General features: G+C 36.3%; 1 protein-coding gene across 2 annotated transcripts; it reads left to right on the forward strand.

Moving 5' to 3' along the window:
- Positions 1-1,746: 1,746 nt before the first annotated feature.
- Positions 1,747-3,633, forward strand: LOC136208262 (zinc finger CCCH domain-containing protein 15). Of its 2 annotated transcripts, none has more exons than XM_065999149.1 (3): positions 1,747-1,832; positions 2,272-2,891; positions 3,215-3,633. In XM_065999149.1, exons 2-3 carry the CDS (start codon positions 2,301-2,303, stop codon positions 3,512-3,514), a joined length of 891 nt encoding a protein of 296 aa, XP_065855221.1. In that variant the 5' UTR covers positions 1,747-1,832; positions 2,272-2,300; the 3' UTR covers positions 3,515-3,633. The 2 variants fall into 2 exon arrangements, with proteins under 2 accessions (XP_065855221.1, XP_065855165.1); XM_065999093.1 differs by having other exon boundaries at positions 1,749-1,859.
- The last annotated feature ends 10,341 nt before the right edge of the window (positions 3,634-13,974 follow it).

A 13,974-nucleotide genomic window follows, 5' to 3' on the forward strand; every position in this document is an offset into this window, starting at 1 on the left:
AATTTTAATTGGCTATTACTATTACTATTGCATTTCTCTTCTTATTAACTTCTAAATCAACCCACCCATTATTCTAATCAATGCTTCTTTCTCTAACCGCAACTCCATATCTTAGCTTCTTTTTTATACATAGGATAAATAATTTATTAATCTCAATATGTTCGAATTTTAATAATATACTATTTAGTTTTTACCTTTTGTTCTATTTAATCATTTAGTCTTGAAATATTTAAATTATTAAAGAAATTAAACTGTTAAATACAATAAAATTAATTACTAAACAATATATTATTAAAATACGAGAACTAACAGTATGTAATGTAAAAATGTAGAAACTAATAAGTTATTTACCTATATTTGTATATATATATATATTAGGAGCTTTTTGTGCTTGATTCAAAAATTTGAACACACTCTTAAATTTATAGAGTGTCTCTCTAGTCCATCGAACTTATTTATAGTGGTGTGATTAACTCTTTAAATTCAAGGGGCAAAACATGGAACAATTTGGACAAATTGAAATATAAAAGTAAGATGACACAAACGTGACTAATAAATCACCTTAATAAATTTATAAAATTAACAAAACACTTTTTAAATTCAGATAATTAATCGAATTATTTTTGAATATCTCTACTGGATTAAGCCAAAACTAAGCCTCCGCCCAAAGGTGCTTTCGCGAAAGCCTAAGCCGGTCCCCGGATGGTGAAAGTCCTTACTGTTGAAAAAAGCGAGAAGTCACACAACTATCTACAAACAATCTTTTTGGATACTTGCCAGAGGTTTATGCACTTGTGAAAATCCAAAATTATTAGGGTTAAGGGATTTTTAATATTACTTTCTCTATTTTTTTTTTACCATTTTCATTTCTCTAGTGGAATAATGTTCAGTCTTCATTGCCAATTGAGTAGAGCGCATTGCCGAAACTTAAATCTATGTATCGGTTATTTTATATTGTTTTTCTTATTTTCTTATCAATTTATTTTTTCTAATAATATATAAGAAAATAACATAGTAACATGATCATTTTATATTTTATATTGTATTATGACTGTTTTAGAAACTAAAATATATTTAATTAAAAATTAAAAAAAATAGATAAATAACTAAAAGGTTAATATTGATAAAAAAGAAAAATCTTATAATATATTTTTTAAAATAAAAAGATTAATCTCCGTGTTATAAAAAAAATTTATTTGAGGGTGATAAATTATTCACAGGTATATATTCTATACATCAGAAAAGTTATAGTAATTCACTTTCATATTAGTATTATATTCGAAATAGAGTGTCACAAGGTTTACGTTCGTGTGGACAAAAAAGAAAGTGCACAATTCTATTAGGAGGGCATTTTGGTAAAAGGGTCCAATCCTAGGATACTGAAGTGAACTAGACGAATTTACCCTCCCAAATTCGTACCTGCCAATGGCCTCTCTTGGTTGAACATTCCCCTGTTTTGTTTGTGTGATGAACATAATCTAAAACTAAAATCTGGCTGCTTTAATAAGTCAGAGAAAGGGACCCAATCACCCCTTGTTGGACATCACAACGTCTCAGATCGCTCATGGCATCCACATAAATACTAAACAAGGGCCAGGAATAAGGGTATAGAGGTAAAAGAGTAACATTTACAATTAAAGAGAGGGGTAAATCCGGCTACAAAAGTTTGTTTCAAAACGGTTTTAGATTTTAGTTTCTCAATATCCCCTGGCACCAAACATATGCTCCTTTTATTTCCCTCCAATTTTCTCTCCTCCAATAAAACATCTTCCTTCTCTCTTTGCGCCAGAGCATCTACCATAGCCAACCTTCTCTCTTCTCTACAGCTTCAGGTGCGAGTTTCAGCTCATTTCTACACTGTATGTTTCTATTACACTTCTTTAATTTTTCAGATCAGATGCTTCTAACTGACCATTGATATTATTGACGAAAACTTAATTTCATTTTCCGATCCTTGTTTCATTGTAGAAATCATATCATTGAACACTATGGCCCTGTTTTTTTCTCAATAAAGCATAATTTTGCTAATATGCCTTCTGTTATATAATGCTGATATTCATTATCTTAGCTCTTTCTAGCGTAGCCAAAACATTAGATCCAAACTGAACTGTGATTTACGTTTTCTGTATCGCATTTATCTTTGTTTTCCTATCGATATTACAATATTCTAACCGCTAGGTTTCTGTTGGTTTTCGTGAAGTATTCTAGCTTTTTGTAGATATTAATTGTTTACTTCTTGATTTTATTTTTTATTTTTTTGTTCATTTTCAGCGAAAAGAAGCATAATAGTTTCATCGGAAATGCAAATCGGCGCTGCTTCCAGTACCGTTAAAGACGATCGGGCCATCCATAGCCAATCCAGAGGCTACCTGCCAAACGAAGTGCACTTTAACTCCGTTTATAGCCCCAATCAGTACCGCCTTCTTGCGCCAGTTGTGGATTCTCGCTTTAGGATGGAAAAACAAGACCTCATAAATCGCAACGCACTTTTCTTCACGCGCCTTCGTGAGGCGGCCAGAGAAGTAGAGTCACTGCGGCTGGAAAATGCTGCTCTCCGATCCGCGAATCGCGAACTCAGCGATCACTTGAGCTGCCTCATCCAAGCTTCGGTCCAGAATCATTGTCTCTCAGCTGAATACGATAAGACGCCATTGGAGATCCTGAATGATTTCGATAAGTTGTACAACATTTCCGGCAATGGAGGAGACGAAGTGTGCGACGACGAAAGTCCAACTAGCGTGATTGATGTTCAGAATGGGGAAACATCGGAGAGGACATCGCTGCCTAAAAGTATTTCTGTGAGGTCCAATGGCTACGTGAAGTTAGGCGAAGCTAGCGCCAAGAAGACTCGTGGAGTGACTCGGCCTAAAACCTGTCCACTCAAAACAGCCGTACGTATTACCTTTCTTCTTCACCTTTTTACTTAATTAATCAAACTAATTTTATTTCAGTATTTTCTCTGTCATTCTTTCTCTTTTCACTAATACTATTATTTTATTAACTGTTTTACATGAAGTTCACCGGTTATTTATTCAGTATAATTTCTCGTTTATTATGAGAGGAAAATCATTGGGAAATTTTTGATATATTTAGGAACAGGAATAGAACGGTTTAGATATATAGGACACGTAGCCAGTAACGAGATATCAAAGTAGAGCTTTGTTTTAACACTTGTGATTGAGTTTGAGGATAATGATCATGATGCTATGTGCAGCAAAAGGTATATGTTCCTGGCGGGAAAATGGAAGAGGAGCCGCTTGAGCTTGAAGTCTACAACCAAGGAATGTTCAAGACTGAATTATGCAACAAATGGCAGGAGACAGGCGATTGTCCATACGGTGAGCACTGCCAGTTCGCCCATGGCATTAAAGAGCTTCGCCCTGTCATCCGCCATCCTCGTTACAAGACTGAGGTATGCAGAATGGTCCTTGCTGGTGATATCTGTCCTTATGGTCATCGCTGCCACTTCCGCCATGTCCTTATGGAGCATGAAGTGTTCAAGCCAGGCCAATGAAACTCGAGAGGTAAAACACCAACATTTGGAGCTACCTAGAGACATGTTTATAATCCTCAAAGAGAATGGTAAATAATAGTATACCGTTTAATCTAGTAAAGTATACATAAATATGAATCATGGACATGATGTATAAGAATAATTAGTAAACATATACTATGATAATTTGGATCTTTTGACTGTTTTGTGTCTCACTTTTCTATTTTTTTTTTTATCATGACATATGAGATATCATCATGTATTATATTTATTTTGATGATAGTACTAATTTGGGGGTAAATTTGCCACAAAATTTTTTTATTGAATTTTGAACTTACGATAATATTTTATAAGGTTGATGAATTTGTTTAATGTGATCTATTTGGTTATCTGGTTTTTTAACATGTTATTGTATTATAATTATGTATTGGTAGTCTACATTTATATAAAATGATACATATTTTAATTTATTCAATTTTTTTTAACGCACAACTTAAAAAGTTGATAATATTAATTTAAGTTTACATATTAATATTAATGAAATATTTTATAAATAAAAACACGAAATCAGTTTTTTAGGTGAAATTCAAATACTCCAGATGTATTTAACCATTTTTTGGAGTTGAAACTGAGTAACCAAATTAACAATAAACTCACACTATAATCATGATGCTTTATTTTTATTATATATATAATTTGGCTAAGCAAACACTATTTGCTTGATTGTACTTGTCATTCGTGGCTACTAATTATCCTAGTTCTGACCTTATTTTGTTTAAAGAAATCAAAGTCGACTTTTTAAGTTACCAAAAGAGAAGAAAAAAAAAATACTTTTTACTTTTGAGTTGACAATTTTTTTTATATTACATCTTACACTTACTACTTTTATTTTTTATACTTGTTTCTTGTATACAAATATAGTCTTTTTTAGTGAGATTTGCATGCATGTCACACTGTTAAAAGTATAATTAATGCACATAAAAAAACAGGGATAATTGTGAAATTTTAACCTATGGTTTTTGAGAAATTACAAATATGATTCTATTATACGAATTTGTATAAACTTATTTCTCATATTTCTAAGCAAGATCTATTTTACCTATGTCTAAAGGAACATTTGAACAAAACAGACCGACTTGATAATCATTTGAGTGTCTTATCGGACCTTTCAAACAAATTTATGAATAAACTAAAACAGTTTCGTAAATTTTTTATTGGATATATATAACAATATTAGTAAGTACACACATTTTCGACATTTTGACAGTTTTTTATGTGATTAATTTATATATATCTATATATATATATATATATATATATATATATATATAATAAACTTAGTTGTTAGCATTTTAGCAGTTTTTTTAACTGTGTTAGTAATACAATAAATATCTTAGACATATTAGATGTTTGGAAGGTACCAAATTTTCAATTTTTCATTAACTTATGGGTAAAATTGATATATCTTTGAAATATTATGGATAAATTTGTATCATTTCATACTTATGGTCAAATCGGCATCTCTTCGAAAATGATAAGGTCGAATTTGACACTTATCCCAAAAAAAATATGTTAACCCTGATTGGAAGGACACGGTCTATAGCGATGGTAACATGTCCAGTTAAGTGCAACGTTATCAAAATCGATTAAATCAAATCGGTTTAGTTGGAACAGACTCATTTGACAGTTATTTCACTGTCATATCGGATCTTCCAAACAAGTTTGTCAATAAATTGAAACAGTTCCATATATTTTTTGTTGGTTATATGTAACTATATTAGTAATATAGTAAATATTTTTCACACTTTGATAGTTTTTTGTTTGATTAACTTATTTGTAACAAATTTATAGTTGTTAACATTTTAGTAAACTTTTTTTTATAACTCTGTTAGTAACAAAATAAATATTTTAGACAATGTCCAATATGACACTTAAATTATGGTCAAAGTGGCATTTTCAAAATAAAAAATAGTTAACGCATGGGTAAAAATTGCATTGATGAAGTAGCATTCGAACAGTCATGTCATTAATACTTTTAACGACTATTGATTGTCTTTTAAGTTCATATATTTATATCATAAATGATGAGTAACAATAATGCCTTTTAGACTTCTCTGAAACAGTTTAGATGACATACGATGGCAAATGTATGCTGAGTAAGTAGGGATGGTGAATCCTCCTTATCCAGCTCTATCTCACGTATATCTCTTGGATGGCGTGTCCTATTTCAAGACACGTGGCATGGCATAATGTTGGAGACTCCTGACGTACTCTTATTATTATGTTTTTGCTTTAAGATAACATGCAGATGTTATCAGAAGCTCTCTAAAGGGCCAAAAAGCCCTTTAGGGCTGTTAATCTTCTAGGAATGCCTTTGGAATTTAATGGCCTGCTAGGCACTATTTTCCTATCCACTCAAGTGTGGACATGTAGCCAGTTGGTTCCATTTTTTGAAGTGTTGCGCTCTATTTCTTATAAAGAGGTCATTTCGTTCTCAAGCGGCTTCTTTCTGTCACTTTATTTTGCATTCTCTCTCTGCTATTTAGGTTTTCTAGCGATTTTTGCTTGTGGAGTTTGTTCTTCCTCATCTATAAAGCTTCTTATTCCCCAATTCTTCAGATTTTGCCATGTAAGTTTCTTTTTTAAGCATGAATTCTCTTTTCTTCTTCGTGTTCATAATTCATGGGTTTTTAGTATGAGTCATGATGGTACTCATGAGTTGGGCGAGGGGGATTCAAAGGGCACCCAATTAGAAAATCAGTCTCATCTTCTAGGAGGAAATGTGTGAAAACTCTTAGAATGGAAGACACAGATTCCTCTGTATCATTGGCTGCGATTGAAATTTTGAAGGGTCTTTATCCCTGGATGAAAGACCTAGAATGTATAGTTCCCGGTCCCCAACATTATACTGCATAACCGCCTAATGGACGTTTCACGATATATACCAGTCACATGAATAAGGGGTTTCAGTATCTAGTGTTCGAGGTAATTGGGGATCTTGCGCTCATTCGAAATCACCATGGGTCAACTTCACCCTAACAGTTGGACGGATCATTTCTACGACTCATATCTGGCGAGTAATTTGGGGATTCCTTTCGAACCTAAGGTCTTTAGGGTGTTACATTCCCTGACCCAATGGAAGATGGGGGATCGCATTACCTTTCAGAAGAAAAATGGATATGGCCCTTTCCACTCCAAGCCTTCTAATATTCACGATTGGGTGAAGGCTTATTTTTTCATTATAGAGGTAGAGGGCGTAAATTTAAGATTCCCGAAGTCTTGGAACTGGAATCCGAAAAAGAATCATCATTTATCCCATATGCCCAATCCTGAAGAGACGAAAGAAATAAAGCTTCTCAAGTCGATTAAAAAAAAGAATTTTGGTCATTTGATGAAGCTCTGGAATTCATTAAGTTGGATGTGCCCCTGGTGGATGTGCATGAAGGGATCGTGCACTATCGTAGCTACCATATATTACTTGAAGGTATTTATCTTTCTTCTGACTTCTAATATAATCTTCTTTTATCCCCTGGAAGGGAGGAGGTTAATGATGCTACTCTCTTTGAAGAGCAGAAGAAGGCAAAGTTGGCCAAGAGGGCTCAGAAAAAACAGAAGGGTAAGCGTACTGCTACAGAGGTGGATGAGACGACTCTCATAAAGAGGCCCAAGTCTAGCACCTTATCCCTAAGTGGTTAGGTGTCTAGCGGATCTGTTCCTTCCGCTAGGTCCTTAGGCCTGGTTAGTGGAACTCTCTATCCTACTCTTCCTCCTATTCTCACGCCTTTGTCTGCTACCGCTGGTGAGTTTATTCATTCTCATCCTTATTATCCTTTCATTTTTACCCGCAATCCCTTTAATATTCTTTGTTTCGATAGTCGATGAAGCCATTGCTTGGTGAATATTAGTGAACAACATATGGTCATGATTGTCTGCTCAACAACGCTATTGTGGAAGATATTGACGAGGATATCCATCAACTTCCAATGGTGGTGAGTAATAGGGCCAAAAGTACGCCAATGATTCATATGACTCACGCCATACGGAAGACTCTTGTGGTAATTAGTTTAACCTTCCTTTATTTATTTTTATGGTATCATTTGTCGTTGTCTTAATACCTTTGTGTTTTAGCATGTTTTTTATCATCTCCAAACAGTGAAGCATGCTTTGGTGGAAGCTGTGGCTAATGAAGCGTGCATCTAGGAGCTAGAGGCGGATCTCGCTAAGGAAAAAGCGAATAACAATGCTGCTCGTGTCATTATCCAATCTCATGAGAAGAAGAATGATGAACTGAAGGTTGAGCTGGAGAAAGCTAAGGAAGCTAGCATTTGTTGGCTAAAGAAAGAGAAGGATGGAAGAAGGACAAGAAAGAGCCTGAGATTGAATGTGGCATTTGGATCTTCTATTTTAGCAAGAGAATGAATACAACGTATAAGAGGGTTCATCCAGGAATTGATATTTCTGAGCCTATTGTTGAAGTTCCTTCAAGAGAAATATCTCTTCATTATAATTCTATGGAAGATGCCTCAAAGGTTGTCAATAATGAGATTTTTGGCATTGTTCCTCTGGTGACTGAAGATGTTGAGGATTCTCTTGCTGAGAGGAAAGGATCCAAAATGTGGATGCCAATGTAACTCCGCCCGAAATTGATCAGGTCTTTTCTCCTCTGGTGGATGTGGATGTAATTCTTTCTGAAAATGACCAAGTCGTTTCCTTTTAGGAGAATACAAATGTAACTCCTCTTTCTGAATATGAGTTTTTTTTATCCTTTCTCCTTTGTGAACATTTTTATTGTGATCTTTGTAAACAATTTTTGTTTAAGTCATATGCACATTTTGAATTTTGACTTTGTGTTTTGCTTTTGAAATGTATGCCTTTTTTTTATTGTGGGATATATGTATAGGTGGCCAGCCTTATATCCTTACTATCTAATATGATTTTGAGCATGTTTGCCTTGACAGACTTTTAGTTTTTCTTCCTATCTTTGAGAAAAACGTTCAATCCCCATCCAAGGCTTCTGATTTCTTCCTATCTTTGAAGGAGAAATTCATTCGTCGTCTAAGGCTTTTAAATTTTCTTCCTATCTATGAGGGAGAAATTCATTCGCCATTTAAGGCTTCTAATTTTTCTTCCTATCTTTGAGGAAGAAATTCGTTCGTCACTGCACAGATGATGGTGGTGTTCTCCCCCTTTAAAAGAGGTTCGAAATGTACATATTTTGACAAACAATACATTTGATAAAAGAACATAAGAAATCTTTATTCTATATAATTATCCAGATACATTGGAGATATGCCACTAGAGCCTCATTGAAACCTTAGTAGAAAATAACCACTGGGAAAAACCCTATCCAAGGAAAAAGAGTGCTTATGGTTTTACATTCTATTTCTGATAATGCTTGCGGAGGTTTTGAATGTTCAAGGTACGAGGTACCTTATTTCCCTCTAAGTCGGCTAATTTAAAAGTGTCGGGTCCAATCTTCATATGGATACGATAAGGACCTATCCATGTGACCCTAACTTACCCTTTCCTTCTGCTGATTGTATTTTGACGGCTTTTCATAGCACTAGATCTTTTTAGATCAACTTCTTTGGCATGTTTATCATGGTATGTTATGATTCGCTGCTTGTATGCGGCCATGCGAATGTATGCTCATTCCCTTCTTTCTTTCAAGTTATCTAACCCATGTCATAGGTTTATTTCATTATATTCCTCATAGTAGTATGAGATCTGGTCGTTGGGAGGCCCGATAAGCCCATAAGATATGGCTAAGTTGATCCACCCAATTTTTCTTTTGATTGCCTAATCTCTTTTTTTATCCCCTTGGCAATGGTTCGATTGGTAACCTCTGTCATCCTATTAGACTGGGGGTAGTAGATGAATGTGAAACTATTTTTAATGCCCCACCCTTCACAGAAGCCTTTGAACTCAGGATAATTAAATTGAGTACCATTTTCAGTGATGATAGTGTGTGGAATCCCAAATCGCGATATGATACCTTTATCACAAAATCAATGATCCGCTGGGTAGTGGTAGTAGATACAGCTTCGACTTTAATCCATTTTGTAAAATGATCTATGGCGACAACCACAAACTTCCGCTATTTGGGAGTTATTGAAAATGACCCTATTATATCAATCCCCCAGGTTGAAGACGTTGGACGGCTTTGGATTTATGAATGTCATTAGCGTGAATTTGGCAATTACGAAAGGTTTCGACAATCTTTCGAGCATTTTATTAAGCGTCAGGCCAATAATATCCCAGTAGTATGGCATTTCTGAAGATAGTGGCAGATGCTTTATGGGCTCCACATACGTCATCATGTAAGTCATATAATACGTAGTGACCTCCTTCCTTTGTTATACATTTTAACTAAGGTTGACTAGATGATTTTCGGTATAGTTGCTCATTCATAACAGCATAATGGGCTTCCTTTTTAACTAGCCTCCTTGCTTCTTCTTTATCTTCAAGTAAAACTATTGACCTTAAATATTAGAGGAGGGAGGTTCGCCAATCCTACATTACGGGTGCTATTATGGCTATGATCTTTTTGGCGAATGTAGGCTTTATCCTTACCTCGAATAGACATGTGAAGGTCTTCCATTCATCTAAACTAGAGGCTGCTTTGGCGAAATGATCTGCCTCTATATTGGATCCACGTCATACATGCACCATTTCATATTTCACTTCTTTTTCCTCCATAACGCGAATAAGATGATGAACCTCTTCCACATACAGATGTAGGGTCTCATCTTTGACGATATAATTTTTAGTGATTTGATTAACCATCATCTAGGAATCACTATAAATTATGATCCCTTCTGGAGCTATCTCTTTTAGCAAACATAGATCTAGTATCATTGTTTCATATTCCGCTGCATTGTTGGTAGCGGGGAATGCGAGCTTTGCCGCGTAATGGATTTTGATGTATTTTGGTCATTTGATAACCATACCAATTCCCACCCCTTCAGCAGACGATGCACCATTAGTGTACATTGTCCACTTTTCTTCTTTTGGTTTGGGCGATCTTGAATCTCTTCGGTAAATTCATTGACAAAGTCTGCTAATATCTGACTTTTGAGAGTGGATCTTCCCTCGTATCAGATATCGAATTCGCACAGTTGTGTGGAGCACTCCATCAATCTACCTTATGTTATACTTTCCACATCGGGATGTTGGTTTGTACAATCATAGTATGCACCTGGAAATAAGGCATAAGGCGGAAGGAGGTAGTTACAATGGTAAGAGCAATTTTGTCCAGCTTTGAATATTGGGTTTCAGCATCTTTCAACACGTTGTTGACATATTAAATGGGGAATTGTTGCCCTTCTTCTTCTCGGATGACTACTATGTAGATGGCTCTATTAGTGAGATAGACGTACAAATATAAATATTCTCCCAAGACTGGTCTACTCATGTAGGGGGGTTCATCCAGAAATTGTTTTATGCCTGTAGTTTGGGAAAACTCAATAGTGTATTATTGGAACAATAGGTATTTATATACAAAGTGGTAGAGATGCTAATAGCTCCCTAAACTAATATGCTAATAGGTCCCTAAACTAATATCTACATACAATTACATACATTACACTCCCCCTCAAGCTGAAGCATAGATATTTGACATGCCCAGCTTGTTACAGATGTAATTTACCCGAACCCTATTTAAGGCTTTGGTAAAAATGTCTCCAAGCTGTTCATTGGTGCCAATGTAGGCTGTAGCAATGATGTTTTCTTCTAGCTTTTCACGAACAAAGTGACAATCTATTTCAATGTGCTTAGTACGTTCATGAAACACAGGATTGGAAGCAATATGAAGAGCTGCTTGATTATCACACCATAATTTTGCCGGAGTGGTGACATTGAACCCAAGTTCGGAGAGGAGATGACGAATCCACATAATCTCACACACTGATTGAGACATCGCTCGATATTCAGATTCTGCACTGGAGTGAGAAACAACACGTTGCTTCTTGCTCTTCCAAGCAATTAAATTACCTCCAACAAAAATGCAATAACCGGTAGTGGATCTCCTATCATCTTTGTCTCCTGCCCAATCTGCATCAGAGAAACACTCAATCTGGGTATGACCATAATTCTTGTAAAGTAAGCCTTGGCCAGGAGTTCCCTTTAAGTAGCATAAGATTTGTTCCAGTGCAATCCAGTGATCAACAGTGGGAGATGACATAAACTGGCTAACAACACTGACCGAATAGGCAATATCCGGTCTAGTCACTATAAGATAGTTTAACTTTCCAACCAAACCCCTATATCTAGCAGGGTCTTCAAAGGGCTCTCCTTTTGATGTGAGATGCGCATTCGGTGTCATAGGTGCACTGCATGGCTTAGCTCCAGATTTTCCAGTTTCGGACAACAAATCAAGAACATATTTTCTTTGAAACAGGAAAACTCCTTTCTTACTCCTTGACACCTCAATTCCTAAGAAGTACTTCAAAGCTCCTAGATCCTTGGTATGAAATTGACCATGGAGAAATGATTTCAAAGACGAGATTCCTAACATGTCACTGCCTGTAATAACAATATCGTCTACATAGACGAACAAGAGAATGATACCTGAAGCATAATGTTTATAAAAGATAGAGTGATCACACTTACACTTCTTCATCCCAAAAACCTCAATTGCTTGACTAAACTTTCCAAACCATGCTCGAGGACTTTGTTTCAACCCATAATGAGATTTGTGGAGGCGACAAACTTTGCCATACCCCCTGAGCAATAAACCCTGGTGGTTGCTCCATGTAAACTTCTTCTTGAAGGTCCCTATGTAGGAAAGCATTTTTGATATCTAACTGATGCAAGGGACAATTAGAGTGGGCAGCCAGGGAGATAAAGAGACGAATAGAGCCCATTTTAGCCACTGGGGAGAAGGTGTCAGAATAATCAACCCCATAAGTCTGAGCAAAGCCTTTTGCAACAAGACGAGCCTTTAGTCGAGCAACAGAACCATCAGAGTTAACTTTCACAGCGAATACCCAACGACATCCAACAGATTTCTTACCAACAGGTAAATTTACCAAGTCCCAAGTACCATTAGCATCCAAAGCATTCATTTCATCAATCATGGCGTGGCGCCAGCCCAGATGGGATAACGCCTCAGATACAGATTTAGGAGTAGTAGAGTCAAGGGAAGCAACAAAAGACTGTGAAGGAGAAGATAAGCACTCATAGGAAACAAAAGAAGAAATAGGATGGGAGCAAGATCTTTTACCTTTACGAAGGGCAATGGGAAGTTCATCAGTGGTTTGGCTTGACTCAGGAGCAGGATCTGAAGGCGGAGCAGAAATTGGTACTGGATCAGAAGCAGGAGGTCTCTCACGTCATGAATATACTTGAGTAATTGGTGGCTTAGAGGGACAGCCATCCGAGACCTGGTGAACTTGATAGACCAACTCATCATCAACATCAGTATCACCTGTGGAGATATCAGACGACATGGAAAAGAACGGAAGATGTTCCATAAACGTGACATCAGAAGACACAAGATATTTATCAAGAGAAGGAGAAAAACAACGATACCCTTTTTGAAGACGAGAGTGTTGAAACACCTTTCCATATGATTTTGATTTGACAAAATTATTTAAGTAAAATTAAATATATTCTAAACACACTAAGTTTAAATGCTTTGATTTATTACACTAATGTGTTTGTTCAATGTTGAGTTAAATTGTTTATAAGACATAAAGACTAAAAGGCTTAAAGCCCAATATGGAAGTCAAAGCCCAAGTCAAACAGATCAAGACCACTCGGCCCGCGTGTGCAAAACGCAGCTCAGCGAAAGAAGGATCGAGAAGACCTTCGTTGAACAACTTCGGAACGAAGCTGCTGAGTTGTATCGACAAAGAGTACAAGACAGTAGCTGAGCAAGAACAACTTCCAGACAAAGTATTTCTACTTTGGGTAAAGTTCAGATGACACAGAAAGCTGTCTAGTTGACCTTACCATAAATGGAGAGACATTCTGCCGGACTGACTAAAAGCTGCTCAGCACTGACCGAAGACAGAAGATACTTGAATCTGATTGGCCAAGAGCACTGAGCAGGACTGAGTGACAACGACAGGAAGCCGTTTCCCTCCAACGGTTATTTCGAAATTCGAAATGACTGATGCCTCAGACGTCTCTATTTTTTGGTTAAACCATCTGGTACTCCGAACCACATTGGGCCGACTAATCCGGATTCGGGGCGGGTCCAAGGATTACGGTATTTAAAACCCTCCCAATCGCCGTTGTGGGAGATCGATCCTGAGACCTCCCTACCAAGCGCAACCCCATGCTACCACTGCGCCAACCAACGATTGGTAAATGTAGACATGGAGCTCAGACGTCTCTATAAATAGGGCCTTTCAGTTGCTTCACAAACACAGAACTTTATCAAGCCATTACGCTGACCAAAATTCTACTCAAAGTTCTGTGAGAAAAAGCAAAGCAAATACTTACACCAAATTCTATACCTTTTGTGTAAAAGTCTA

The sequence above is a fragment of the Euphorbia lathyris genome, chromosome 1, assembly GCF_963576675.1.
Source record: "Euphorbia lathyris chromosome 1, ddEupLath1.1, whole genome shotgun sequence".
NCBI classification, from domain to species: Eukaryota; Viridiplantae; Streptophyta; class Magnoliopsida; order Malpighiales; family Euphorbiaceae; genus Euphorbia; species Euphorbia lathyris.

Excerpts from the sequence above, each read along its gene's own strand:
- LOC136208262 (XM_065999149.1), top strand. The coding sequence starts at position 2,301 with ATGCAAATCGGCGCTGCTTCCAGTACCGTTAAAGACGATCGGGCCATC. Across the intron at positions 2,892-3,214 it reads CCTGTCCACTCAAAACAGCC|CAAAAGGTATATGTTCCTGG; the intron begins GTACGTATTACC and ends TGCTATGTGCAG.